At 35.7% G+C, this 14,072-nt stretch overlaps 1 protein-coding gene across 1 annotated transcript in view; it reads right to left on the bottom strand.

Moving 5' to 3' along the window:
• LOC107563710 (fibrocystin-L-like) overlaps positions 1 to 13,733 on the bottom strand; it is a 37,374-nt gene extending 23,641 nt beyond the window's left edge. The window contains exons 1-31 of the mRNA XM_016248656.1: positions 13,667 to 13,733; positions 11,596 to 11,673; positions 11,331 to 11,475; positions 10,634 to 10,742; positions 10,479 to 10,536; positions 10,294 to 10,387; positions 10,137 to 10,190; positions 9,984 to 10,057; positions 9,859 to 9,901; positions 9,693 to 9,763; positions 9,488 to 9,598; positions 9,224 to 9,313; positions 8,349 to 8,614; positions 8,075 to 8,166; positions 7,774 to 7,933; positions 7,464 to 7,599; positions 7,172 to 7,315; positions 6,509 to 6,663; positions 6,256 to 6,363; positions 5,924 to 6,082; positions 5,673 to 5,791; positions 5,368 to 5,531; positions 4,941 to 5,107; positions 4,571 to 4,706; positions 4,168 to 4,322; positions 3,423 to 3,545; positions 2,591 to 2,696; positions 2,390 to 2,497; positions 1,685 to 1,849; positions 1,253 to 1,374; positions 815 to 947 (exon numbers count right to left, since the gene is read on the bottom strand). Coding sequence (XP_016104142.1) covers positions 815 to 947; positions 1,253 to 1,374; positions 1,685 to 1,849; positions 2,390 to 2,497; positions 2,591 to 2,696; positions 3,423 to 3,545; positions 4,168 to 4,322; positions 4,571 to 4,706; positions 4,941 to 5,107; positions 5,368 to 5,531; positions 5,673 to 5,791; positions 5,924 to 6,082; positions 6,256 to 6,363; positions 6,509 to 6,663; positions 7,172 to 7,315; positions 7,464 to 7,599; positions 7,774 to 7,933; positions 8,075 to 8,166; positions 8,349 to 8,614; positions 9,224 to 9,313; positions 9,488 to 9,598; positions 9,693 to 9,763; positions 9,859 to 9,901; positions 9,984 to 10,057; positions 10,137 to 10,190; positions 10,294 to 10,387; positions 10,479 to 10,536; positions 10,634 to 10,742; positions 11,331 to 11,475; positions 11,596 to 11,673; positions 13,667 to 13,733 — 3,712 coding nt within the window. The remainder of the gene's footprint in view (positions 1 to 814; positions 948 to 1,252; positions 1,375 to 1,684; positions 1,850 to 2,389; positions 2,498 to 2,590; positions 2,697 to 3,422; positions 3,546 to 4,167; positions 4,323 to 4,570; positions 4,707 to 4,940; positions 5,108 to 5,367; positions 5,532 to 5,672; positions 5,792 to 5,923; positions 6,083 to 6,255; positions 6,364 to 6,508; positions 6,664 to 7,171; positions 7,316 to 7,463; positions 7,600 to 7,773; positions 7,934 to 8,074; positions 8,167 to 8,348; positions 8,615 to 9,223; positions 9,314 to 9,487; positions 9,599 to 9,692; positions 9,764 to 9,858; positions 9,902 to 9,983; positions 10,058 to 10,136; positions 10,191 to 10,293; positions 10,388 to 10,478; positions 10,537 to 10,633; positions 10,743 to 11,330; positions 11,476 to 11,595; positions 11,674 to 13,666) is intronic.
• Between the last annotated feature and the right edge of the window lie 339 nt (positions 13,734 to 14,072).

The following is a 14,072-nucleotide window of genomic DNA, read 5'->3' as shown; positions in this document are numbered from 1 at the left end:
TCAAGTGTCTTCGTTCAACTTCCTCCTCAATGGAAAATTTACTATTAGGACCTTATCTAGAATGCTTAAAGGTGTTATTAATATAATTTAGGGCATAAGGTGTATATGCTGTGTATATGTGTGTGTGTGTGTGTGTGTGTGTGTGTGTGTGTGTGTGTGTGTGCGCGTGAGAAACTGTAAGAATGACTTATTTATTTATGTATGTATATATGTAGTTATTTTATTTTATTCTGTTATTTTTTTCAAAGTTTCATAGAACGTTTCATAGAAGCTTTATGCCCAGAAAATGTTGTATTGGTAGGTTTCCAATTAAAGTTAATTTTAGACTTGCACATACACTTATAATGGCATATAGTGAAGCACTATGTATGTTGAAGGAATTAAATCTTTATATGAATTGATCTGAAAGCTCAGTGATCCTTATTTACTACTCTGCATTCTTGTGAATAAAAGTATGATTTATTCTAAAAATAGAATATGTTCAAAAGACGGAGTATCATCTTAAAGTTTAATCTCAGATCAGAATACAATCAGCTGTTGACTGTTTGCAAACAACTACAGGGGCACCAATTTTGACAAAATGAATAGGCATTGAAAAAAGATATTTGAACATCTATCTAAAGCAATTCATGGTACTTGCCAATGTGACTGTCTGGGTCTAATATTTGCAAAGTATTACATTTAGAAAATATCCCAGCTTCTTTAATGTTTTAAGGTCATGGGTTTAATTCCCAGGGGAATGCATGGACTTTTAAACACATCTGCACTGAATTAGGTAAAATCATCTGAAAATACATAAATGTTAATATCTTACCAAATACTGTTGTAGTTTGTGGGCTCACAGATGTGATTGAGGCAGTCAAATTGGTGCTGTATGTGAAAAAGCCATCTGATACTGCTGTCATCTCTGCCATGGTAAGTGTTACTCTCTGTTCACCTTCTGACCCCTGTGTTATACACAAAATTCATAAAAGCATAAAGGTTTGATAGGTCCATTGTCAGGTTGTAGAGGATGTGAAAGCAGGAATTTTAAAATTAATTTACATTAAAAGTGCTGTAACTGTTTGGTGAATTCGTCCTGAGGAGTTTTGTTAATAATACTAATAAAATGTTATATTTAAAATGTTCATAATAACTGTTATATTCAATTACAGACTTAATTTAAAAAGGTTTCAATTAACCTTGACAAACTTAGGATTTTAAATTTGACTTTTTTTATATATCTTCATGGGAAATCCAGCTTTTCACTTACAGCTGGAACTATACATCTCAACTGGGAAAGTTCCACTTCTATAACGTTACATGGCTGAGTGCCAATGGTGACTGCGGTATCATTACTGAATCCATAGCCAGACACGGTCAGAATCGTCCCTCCTGTGAAGACATACAGAAAAAGATAAAGTAATAGTTGCAGGATATGTTGGGATAACATTGGTAAGCAGGTTTTGTACAAAGCAAAACCTGTCTTGAATGTAATGTGCAAGTTCAGCTTTGCTCTTCTAATATAATCTAATATAATTTTTTTATGAAAAAAAAAATCATTCATTTTACTAGTGGTACCAGACTTTTGTACCCTAATGTATGGTACGTATGAAAGACATATGCAAGTGACAAATACTTTTGTACGTGTATTTATGTGTTTATTTTACACACTGTGTGTAAAGAAGTGTAACGCTACTTTTACCTGCCACACTTCCTGTTGTGGGGTTTATGGAGGTCACTCCTAACAGATGGGTGAAGTTAAAGCTGTTGTCATTCTGGTATTGGGCATTTCCCAGCACAGAGAAACTCAGAGAGACTGGCTGTACACCTGCACTTGCGGGACCGACCTGGCAGGTTATAGAAGAATCTGAAACACAAATAAATTATTTGATCAAATGTTTGCTTAAATAGTGCATAAAGGAAAAGTTTACTAAAACTGAAAATTATGTCATCACATCACCACTGTAAAATTGTATTATTTCTTTTGTGAAACAGAAAAGGAGTGAATAATGATTTAAATGTCTTTCTGTTTTCTCATACAAAGGAATACAGTGGAATACTTAGAATACAGTGCCATTTGTGAACCTCTCGTATGATACTTTTATGGTGCTTTGCATTCTTTTTAAAGCTTGAAAGCCTTTGTATCATATGTATCATAGTAACTGCATGGAAAAGCTTGACTAGTACAATACTTAATGTCTAATTGTGTGTTCCACAGAAGAAAGTCAGACATACAGGTTTGGATCAACATGAGGGTGAGTAAATTATAGCACAATTTTCATATTTCTTAAAAATGACAAATGATGCTATGTTTTTTACATTGTTTTATCAAAAGCGATATGCCATCTGAATGCAGTATGTCACCTTAGAAAAACAGATTTTATGACTCTAATGGGTTTTGACTTACTGGTAACCTGTAGAACAGAGCATTCCACATCTCCAGTCTTTACAGTGACATTTCTACCATCAAAACCAGATCCAGTTATGGTAAGAACTGTTCCCAGACCGCTGGATCCTGAACGACAAGTTATTTCATTACTATAAACCACTAAACACCACTATGAATGGAGATGACAGCTTTTATGTGAGACTTGATCATTCACTCCACCTTGCGTAGGAGAGATCCCAGTCACTGTTGGGGTCTTTGATGGACTCCAGGTGAAACCACAATCCCCTGAACACCATGATGGGATACCGTTGATGAAAACTTCCACCTTAAAGATAACAAGCACAGGAATGTGCATTTTAGATATTAGACATCAGATGAAAAATGAGTGTTTACTATTGTCATTTTGCATTATTGACACTATTTTCCTAATTAATGCTGTTCAGTTGCTTTGACACAATCTGTATTGTTAAAAGCGCTATATAAATAAAGGTGACTTGACTTGACTTGACATCCTAAAGCAGTTTCTCATCTGGTTTTGCTTCAGGATCCAGATTTTGCACAAGACATAAAATGGACATTAAGTGTACATTTACATTGAGCAAAACAATGCAAAATTGTACATTAATATAACATTAAGAGTGATTCGTATTATTTTGAATGTTTAACTTTTTCAAGTGAACTTGTATCTGTAATGGATTGTACATTTTAAGTAAAAAATTTTGAACTACTGGGATAATATTAATAGGATCATGCACATTCATACTACAGGATGCACACCTGTCTGTCTTGTAATAATACAACTGAACTTTTCATTCTTTGGTTTAGCCATAATCCCCTCGACCTGCAAAATCCCCTGAACAGTGGATATTCAAACAGAGCAACACAACCAGACAGGACCTTCAGCTGACCCTCTATGGAGCACTATTGAAATCTGCATGCTACACAGCATCAGGTAACATGAGGAAAAGCCTTTAAAAACAAGCTTCATTTATATGACCAATGTTGGTCAAACACAATTACTGCAGTAAAAGCAATGAGTAAAAAAATGCACCTGTGGTTTATTTGTAGGCACACGCAGAAAGTCTCCCATAATTCTCTGTTTGAAGAGGCTTCCTTGCTCGATCTTGCGTGATGTCACTGAAGGGTTCACACCAACCACATTGGAAGCATTGATCTGGTTAACATTATTAAAACATGTTAATACAGCCAGGTATGAAATGAACAGCCTGAGAAAGTTAAGATATACACTACTGTTCAAAAATGTGGGTTAAAGATTTGTTAATGTTTTTGAAAAAAAGTATCTTATGCTCACCAGTGCAGCATTTATTTGATCAAAAATACAGTAAAACAGTAATATTGCTAAAAAATATTAATTCATCCAAGACTCCGGTCTTGAGTGTCACATCAGAAATTGTTCTAATATGCTGATTTGGTGCTCGATAAGCATTTATTATTATAATTATCAATGTTGAAAACAGTTGTGCTGCTACATTGTTTTGCTCCCACTGGATAAAGTCAAGTCTGGCTCTGCTTTTTCACTCTGAAATACTTTACAATGTAGAAGAAAGATGGGTTGCAAACACCTTTTCATGCTGACTTTATATATTTGAAGTATATTTCAAAGTTTTAATTTTACGCATTAGATTTTTTAAATTATGCACATTTAATTTTTTTTAACTAAACACTTTTATTTAAATTCACATTAGCATTTCTCATGAGCAGCTCCCCTACAAACTTGCAGTCCCCTGTTTGGGGAACCTTGGTTTATTGTACCAGCACTCTGAACTCTTTCTTGCCTTTAACAGAGGCTGATTTCCAGGGATGGTGAGCCACTGGATGTACCAGCTGTAGCCCCTACAGTCTCCAGATCTCTGCACCTGCAGCTGGCCAAGCTCTGGGATCCCCTGCAGTGAGTATTGCAGGTCCGCAGCGCTGATGTCTACTGCCAAGCCTAAGAAACACACACCCCACATACCAAATGAAAAACCAGTTAAACCTCTTGGAAGGTTGTGGTATATGTAGAAAGGAAGGTACCGTTCACAATTTCAATAAATTAATTCCAAGATCGAAACATGATCTACAGTATCCGACAGCAAGAATCTGTTGTGCAATTACAGGAAATTCCATGTTCTAACTTATTTAGTTACTTCCCGCAGCTACATAGGAAAGTAACAGGTAAACCACAGACAACATACTTACCTTCAACACGTCGGCCAAAGAACTCAACGTCAAATGTTCCTGTAAGAGGTGGGCTGACTTTTTGAGGGCGCGTAATGGTGACGGTGGCGTTCCCTTGGCTTTGAATCAGTCGGTCCCCTGTGCTGTCTGGCATCTTCTGTTGGACAAAAATGAAGATTGAGAAAGCTTACATGGATCACTCCACTATTCAACAATTATCTGCAGGAAACAATTCAGAGACATAGCGATAAACTCAAATGTCAAAGATATGACAAGAACCTATTTTGTTGTCACCCATCACTCATAATATCAGAGAGATCAGGAAGTTCCACCACTTCAAGACAGTCGTTGTAGAATGAGTTTCATTTGAACTTCATGTGAACTAACTCACCTCCAGAAAGCCTATTTCAAACAGTGGGACACCAAAGCCACAGTTGTAAGGTGTGGCTGTGATCTCATAGCTGACTTGTGAAGCATTTGCTTGTTTTCTAACAAAGATGCTTGAAAAGAAATGTCCTGAACTGGCTAGAGCAGGTGGTCTTCTTCTATGGATTATAACTGAACATGTGGAGAGAGAAAATAGAAATTAATTGAAATTTAAAAGGACCACTTCAAAATAAAATAAAATAAAATATAATATTTTTTCAAATAATAATAAAAAGGTTTTTAATAATAAAATTAATTGAAAAAAAACCCAGCTTTGCAGATACATATATAATATAATTAGCATATAAATTATCCAGTGTTTTTACATCCATGCCAGTTTTTTTATTTTTTATTCCATAATTCATCAATTAAAATAACTTATTCCTATTCACCATTAGAATCCAAAGCAGTCACTTCACGTCCAAGGTGAACAGCGTCTATGAAGTAAACGGAGTCAGCGGCCACTCCATACACACTGAACTGAAGAAGTTTGTAGTTGGAGCCTATGTAGTTTGTCTGTATGGAGTCCAGGAGATCCACACACTTGTAGTTCCACCTGAGAATGACAGTGTTACTTTATACCCACAACATAATGACCTTGATATTGGTTTAATTTTGCTCTTGCATAGGTGATCATGACAAATCCTCTAAAGGAAAGACATCAGGTAACTTTGTTTATTCAGTAGATTAAACTTACTCATCCGTTGAATCAAACGGCACAGAGATACGTATGTTCTCCTCCCGGTAAGTATTCCCCTGGTAGCTGAACAAAATTCCCAATTCATTCACCAGACGCCCTTTGTAGGCTAAGCAGAGCTACAATAAAATAAATATACAAAATGGGATGTGTACATAAGAAATGTACTGTATGAAATGTACTCCTTGAAAAATACATAAGGAAAAATCCATTAATGAGGATGAGATTCTGAGGTGTTGGATGGTGCTTACAGTGTTGTACGTTTGAAGTGCTATTGGGCTGTAGATTGTTCCTGACGCTGTAATGTCATTGGCATTGAACAGAATCTCTGGGTTCTTCAGCGACCAGCGGCCACAGAAAGCCTCTGAATCAGTGACCCGGACCCCTCTACGGCTTAGATAACCTGAAAACTGTTTCAACAAGGAGAAATCTCTACAAGCTGGACAGAAAGGTGATGTTTTCAACTTGCCAACAATGTTAGAACTTTATTTCACTTAACATTTGCAAGGCTAACTTGACTTGAAATAGGTTGTTACATACATATAGAACATACATGATCATGTGCTTTTACAGCTTTGCTTACCCCTGTGGTGGTCTCATAATCTCTGAACAATTTCACATTAGTGTTCTCCATGGTTGGAATCTCTGCTGGACATTTAGCGGTGACCATCACATCTAGTGCCGAACGCACCTTTAATAAACAAAAAACAGATGCAACCCATCATGCAGTAAAGGAATATTTCAAAAGAGCATTCAAAATGTTTTGTGCACAATACTGTAAAAGCTAAAATTGTATTCTATGTTAAATAAAAAATATATATAAACTAAAGAAAAACCTCAGTTTCAGAAGCATTGAAAGGCAGAGGGAGGGATGGAACTCCACCCCACAGCAGTGTGAATTTCTCCAAGCTGGCCTGCCCTTTCACATCCTCACTAACTGTAATGTTCATATCTGAGTCCATGATAAAGTATTCAAGATCCTCAAAGTTCCCTGAGATAATTGCAAGATTTAAGAAAACATAGCAAAATACTGTTAAATGTACCGGCAAACTTCACAAACAACATAAAAGCTAAAATAAAACACCCTAACATATAAAAATATATATAAAAAAATATGCAATCGGATTATGGTGTGTTATGCAGTCACTTCTGAGAACATTCTTTCAACTTTTTTTACTGTGAATTATAAAGTAACTAGTATTTTTTTTTTACTAACAAAAACATTATTTGAATATTGTTTTACTAAAAAAGTGCACATTGAAAATATAGTATCACCATGCCATATATTTCACAATAAATTATATAATAATTTGTAGTTTACCATATACGTTATAAAGTGATAAATTGATCCTTATTTTCACTAGTATTACAAACATTTTTTACAGTTTATATTTTTACTGACATTTAGTGTAGATCTGTAAGCGGTTGTTAAAGCACATATCTCAAAGTCAGACGCCAGAGTAATCAGTCAAAGAATAGTGGTCATTTTTTAAGTTCACCTCTGTTAGAGTTGAATGTCACGTTGTACAGTGCCTCAGTGTCCAGTTCTTGCTTTGTGACTGTAACACTGTCTGGTTTAATCGTCCACAAATCATTCAGTGCGTTCTGCAACTCCATCGCTGAAGCACTAACTGGGATCGGCCCTACAACACGCAAAGCAATTCCAGTACACATTACAAACATGCAAACATCTTCTAGAGGTAGTGCAGAACAGTGAATGCAAATATTAGGAGCAAGTGAAAATTGGACCTCATCAAACACACATGCATAGAGCTATGTGAAGTAATGCACCTGTTGTAAGACCTCCATATGCTAGGAAGTAGTATGTGTATTCGCAGTTGCTCAGAGAGAAGCAGTTGCTGCTGATTCTCAAAGTCTGCACCTCATTGACGGGGGTTATTGGCGTCCATCCCTCGAAACGAACCACCTAAAATAATGAAGAATTAAAAAAAAAACACACACACACATACAGTACAGGTAGAAGTTCATATCTGAGACCTGCTGAGTTTCTGCAGTAGCAATGCAGAAAATTATTTTAAAAGGCTTCCCTCTATCTTATCCAGAAAATCTTTTCCCGAAGTGCTCCTGTGAGTTCACTTACCTGTTTTTCAGGTAGTATATCATAGTATGCATTAATCTGCTGTTTCTCATTAACAGATTCTGTTGTCTGCTGGGCCGTGAAAGGGCTGATCTCTTTGAAAAAGGCCACATCCACTGATGCTGTTCCTGCATACTCTTGCACTAAAATCTCAATGTAATACCTGTAGCACATTGAAAGATGGTTCATGTGTAGAAAATTATTTTAGATCCAAGACTGGGATATACTGTAGAAAAAAGACTAATAGAGAGCATACATTTATGGCTTTTTGCTCATTATGTATTATTTGAAAAACTTCACTTACGGTTTTCCCTTCTCCAAGCGCATGACCTCTGACCTTTGGGTGTTATAGCTGAAGAAACTGCTTGTATAGGAAGAGTGATGTGCAATCTTGACCTGAATATAAAAAAATGTGTGATTAAGTTTAATAAAATGTTTAAGGAAAATATTACATTGCATTTTATACAAATATTGCATGTATGATATGCTTGTAAGTTACTAACCTCTACTTAATTGCTTGCATTGATAACTACTGAAATTATTAAATGGTTTTATTGATTTTACTGTCATTCAGGTACCTTATCCTTGGGAAGACCTGTCTTGCTGAAATATAACTGGCACCGATCGACGGCTTTGATTTGGAAATGATAGTTGTCGGTCTCCATCGGAACAAAGAACCCACTCAGTCGTACGACAAAGTTATCAATTTCAGCGGGCCAAACATAGGACAGCGAATCCACCCACTGGACGGAATATCCAGACCTACTGGAATCATAACTCAGGACATCCTCTAGAAGGTTCGGACTGGAGTTGTTCCACATCTCCATTTTAAATCCTCTGCCACCTACAAACACAATTTAACCATTGTCCATTCAAGGCCAATACTTTTATCAGACTAATTTTAAATGTGTAATTTCATAAATAGTATATGAAACAGACCAGTTCTTGTTGTCAAACCCTTTACTTTAGTAAATGTTTTTCAGGGAAGGTTCATTTTTCAATTTCTGTAAAGTGTCTTAAAGTCTTGGCTACAGAAAGCTATTGAACATGTCCACCATTATTGGCCAAGAAAAAGATGCTGTTCTAGATTAAATTTATAGAAATAAATAAATTTTATATAATAGTTATGTAACATTTATTTATTTATAGATGTAATAATGCCAATTTGTTTAGTTTAGATGGATTTATGGCACGATCAACGAAAGCAATACAAAGGAATTGTTAAAACTCCAGTCATCTTGGTGTCAAATAAGTGATGGGCTCTGATATGCAGTGTTATTCTGAGAAGTCAGCTATGAATCATGGTCTTGGTTGAGATAACGTGACACAGCAGCAGTGACAGAGTTCGATGTTCCCGCATGTGAAATGCAGAATTACAAACAATGACTATGGAAAAATTGTTACAGAAATATAATGTCACCGTAAGAGATCTGATCTCAGATAAGGTTCTCACCAGGAAACACTGTCATATTGGTTCTTTCATAACTAGGAGTTATGCAGATAATCCTCTCATTTGATATGCTCTGAACCTGACACTCACGACCTAAGGAAAAAAAAACATTATTAAAAAATGAATTTTAAATAATAAATAAATAATAATAAAAATAAATTTTACATGTACAAATATATTTTAATTATTTTATATATTTAATTTATATATGTATTCAATATTTATAATTATTCATTTTATATATATATATATACATTTTATATATACCTCCTACTAAGACCATAGCTGGCTTGTCAGTCTCATCAAAGTAGCGCCCCTGAATGGTCAGTAATGTGCCACCAAATACACTGCCCTCAGAGGGAGAAACTCCCGTCACCTCTGAAAAAGACCAACACAGTTTGAGGTTTCAAAAATATCTGATTTTGTATGCAATCACATGTTGTATTATTTAAGGAGAATAAATTGTTCACACCTGCATATGTTTGGAACATGGCAAGTTTGTTCAGTGCTGATATACTGAAAATCCCAAAGTCTGGCAAGCTCCTGAAAAAAAGAAAATATGTATTTTGTTGGCTTTTCTGTCAACAGCATACTTTTATGAACAATTTTGTGTAAAGTAAAATCAAACTTCTTCTGACCTCCCAAAATCACTGTCGAGAATGTAACTGAGGTTGTGATGTCCTGAAAACCAAGGCAACGACATTTAATCCAACAAAAATCTAAAATGAATGAATCATTCTTGAACATCATGACGTGTCCTCACCAACATATGTTCCAGTCATTTTACAGCTCATATATCCCCATTGGCTGTTATCAGAATCCAAATAGAGGCCATACCTGAAAAAAAAATTGTGTGTGGAAGCTGCATGCATATTTAATTAACATTTTCTTCTGTTTGAAATTGAAAAATACTTACTTTTCATCTGAATTGGGTTTCAGAAGTTCACAAGGCATCCCTCCCATGTACGCTCTGTTCAAAGAAAACACATTAAAACAAGCACTCCGTATCTCAAGACACATAATATATGTATCATTCAGTTATATTTTCAATTGTGTATTAAATAGTTCCAGACCTTAAAAATCTCACAGCCATGCCACTGGAACTTTTGTCTGTGCTGCTTCCATACACGTCAGTATAGATTCTTCCCCGCAGTGTCACCACAGTCCCTAAAGTTCATTCATTTTTTTATATAATGAAAGGTGTCATTTTTATAAACCAAAGCGGCAAAGAGTAATTATAAAAATGAAACAAACTCACCTGGGGGGCCTGAGAGTGGACGGATACTTTGAATGCTGGGTGTACGGAATATACGGGGCTGTAAAAGCAGTTTTTGTAAATATATTGTAACATTTTACAGAGAAGATAGGATGGTTTATATGTTTTAGTAAGCAGCACAATGAAGTCCATCTTACATAAAACATGCACCAGTAATACCACTGGTATCCACTACAAATGCGACTTGAAGGAATTGGCATGCCGTCCACGCTGACCCGCACCTCATAGTCATCCTCTGGCAGAGCTCTAAACATGAGGCAGTATAAAGTTTTCTTTGAGAATCACACGCTATCAACATTGTTATACATGTTATACATAAAAAATATGATAGCTTAGAACAGCACTGAATAAAAGTTCATGCAGAAATTATAATGTCCACATTTTCAAATTTAAATTTTGGACTGTTTCTCATACATATCTTGTATGAGTTCAGAAAACTTTAGCACACAAACCAAACGGACTGCTCTTGTAGCCATTTTATTGATTGGATATTCTTCAAAATGTCTGCTTTTGTGTTCCACAGAAGAAAACAAGTCTTTTAGGTTTGTAACTACATGAAAAAGACTGAATTTCTCCCAAAGGTAATGTAGTCTAAACATTTCCTGATCCTGAGGTTGATTGAGGGAAGTTCATCTAATTATTTCACTTCTCCTCAGTTTTATAAATTAGTCAGAATGTACATTCATACATTAATATATAGCCCTGATCTCCCCTATATGGTATTCACATATGAGTATGTTAAAAATCTTAGAAGGAGCACTGACTGAATACAGTGCAATGACTACAGTCAACATAAAAGAAAACTAGAATAAGGTAATGTGATTCATTGCTTACCTTGTATAACAGGTGATCTGAGTGGAGTGAGTGGAGTCTCTCTCGACGTCACAGGGAACAGATCTGGTGCGGGACACCAGGGTCACAGTGTTGCCAAATTTTGGGTCATTGGCATTTAGCTTAAACTGACTGGCTTGAGCAAAGCCTGAGAAAAAAAAATCACGATACTTTTTAAAGAACTTAAACCATAATAAAGCCAAAATGTGCTAAATCAGAACAGAATGTTGGGATTCATTTAAGAGCATATTGTTGACTTTTTTAATACCTTGACCCTCTATGGTCAGTCTCGTTCCGCCATTGAGGCTTCCGTAATTTGGGGTCACTTTGTTGACACGCTGCGCTCCTGTCAGGACGGAGATAGTAGGACAGTCACTAAAATCTATTGTATCACGCTTTTAGGATGACAACCAGAGGCGCCTGCAGGTGTACGGCTGTACTGTGCGTACATGAGCGCTCTGACTGAGAAAAATGATCCCTGCGAATATTTCAGCAGTTATTACCTAATTAGCTATGTCCCATATTTCTGTCAAATGAACCAGCGATTCCAAACATTCGTGATCATTCAGTTTCTTTTGAGTCAGTTCTCTCTTTTCAGTGAACTGGCCGAACGAGTTTGGACCACTCTCTCAAAGCCTTCTCCCGGCCACAGGTCTGAAATTAACGGAGGCTTGAGGCAAAAATACCTCCAAATTGGACAAAAAAATGCCCCTGCACAATTAACTAAATCTATCACGGATGTCGCGAATAAAGTGAAATGAAAAGTGTTGATTTCGGCATTACATTTAGATCTGATCACATAGCCTAGCATCATATTTCTTTTTTACGCTCTTTGTACAGCGTTGCGCATTATAACCAATCACACACGATTCTGTTGAGGTTAAGAATGCAATGACCAATCAGAAGCGTCCAGATGAGTCATCGCTGAAGCGCTGGAATTTTGTTCAGTGCGAGCGCTCGTTGACTGAATTCTGCTTTCTCCTGAATTTTCTCATCATAAACAATGATGCACGTAAGAGATTGATTTCACGGTGTAGGGAGCTTCAGTGATTATAATGTGAGTTGTTGGAGAGTGCTCAAACTCATGCTAGACTGCAGTGATAATGTGATAATGAAAATTCTTGCTGGCTTTCCTATATAATTTATTCGCTGTTTAAATAATTGTGGAATTTAAACAAAAATAATTAAATAATTAACAACTTACAGTGTTTTTATTCAACTGTGATCACGTTAAATATAAATTCAGTCGTATTAAAATGTTTTATGACATGACACTCATATCTGCTACTTAATTGTCTTAAAAAGAGTGGCTTATTAATAATATTCTGAATATTTCACAGTTTGTTTGATACCTTTATCTCAAACTGTGTCAGAGTTTAATTAATTTAAGTGGGTACAGTATATAAAACATATGAAAAATATGGATTCAGTACTGTATATAAAAACAGTAAAGGCATAATCTGAAAAGCCAAGCCTTGTGCATTATAGGGAATACTATTCTGAATATTTTACAGTTGGGTTGATACCTTTAGATCAAATGGCGTTGTCGTTTAATGGATTTATATTATTGCATACATTAAAAGTCGTAAAATTATTATAAAAAAACATAAAATTGTAATTCCAAAAACGGAGCTTTGTGCGATAACAGGTATGTTTTCCCGTATTGGTTTTATATTATAATGTCACGTAGTTAAATTGTTTAATTAATTTAAATGGTTAAAAAAAATGTAATTCCTAGAAATTAAGCCTTGTGCAACATAAAGGGCATATATTTATGTCTATCTGAGTTAGTTTGGGCTCAAAACATAAAAGCTGCAAAGAGTTTAATTGGCAAAAAACCCCGAATGTCTAATGAATGTCAAACGTCAAACTAACTTTACCGCCGTCTTATAATGTGCGTATTAATAGATTACATTACACTAACAGTTCTTCACCGCCTGTTGAATCATCTGAAGCGGTTTCTCAGTCAAACAAACAAGAACGCAGAGACCAAGCTGTGCTGGATGGAGTGAACAATCAACTACAAACAACTGAAACAAAAGACTACATTTTAAAAGTTAACTTTAAAAAAATTCAGCTGAGACCTAATCGGTTTTTGTGTTTTTCAGTCGTTTTCCTGTGAACATATGATGGATGTCTTTGACCATTCCATTGCTTTTTGCCGTTTTCAGAGTTAAAATATTTTTTACGTGTCTAGAGACACCTTTGTTAAAAAACCCCGTCTCTTTGCGTACCCTCAGCTGAAGTCCTGCAGGCGCCCCTGATGACAACAATGATATGAAAATACGCAAAACCGTTAAAATGACTGAAAGAACACAAGAGGCACATAAAGCCGGTACCTGCGGTACTCCACAGTAAAATGCAAACAGTGAGCGACAGGTGAAGCTGCAACCGCACGCGCCTCATTCTGATGGACGGCGCGCGTTTCAAAGCAAAGACTCCTGAAGTTACTGTTTGCCTTCTGAAAAAATATATACACATGCCATATGTGGTCACACTTGTCATTTGTACGTTCTTTAAAAAACACATTTTACATGAAAAATGTCAACAATTAGGCTGTACGTTTACTTTAAAACAAACGTTTTACAACGTTGAACAGACCAGTATTGCTATTCAGGCCAGACTACGCCTGTCTAATGAATATAGCTACATTAATTTGTATACCCTGAATATATAAATAAATGCTATTAACAGATTATCAGAGATTGTTAAATGAGAAAATTATAGAAATTTTGAAAAAAAAAA

The sequence above is a fragment of the Sinocyclocheilus grahami genome, unplaced genomic scaffold, assembly GCF_001515645.1.
Source record: "Sinocyclocheilus grahami isolate Dianchi unplaced genomic scaffold, SAMN03320097.WGS_v1.1 scaffold887.1, whole genome shotgun sequence".
Classification (NCBI taxonomy): Eukaryota; Metazoa; Chordata; class Actinopteri; order Cypriniformes; family Cyprinidae; genus Sinocyclocheilus; species Sinocyclocheilus grahami.
The sequence above is the reverse complement of the archived record's forward strand: the minus strand, read 5'-3'. Positions and strand labels throughout refer to the sequence as shown.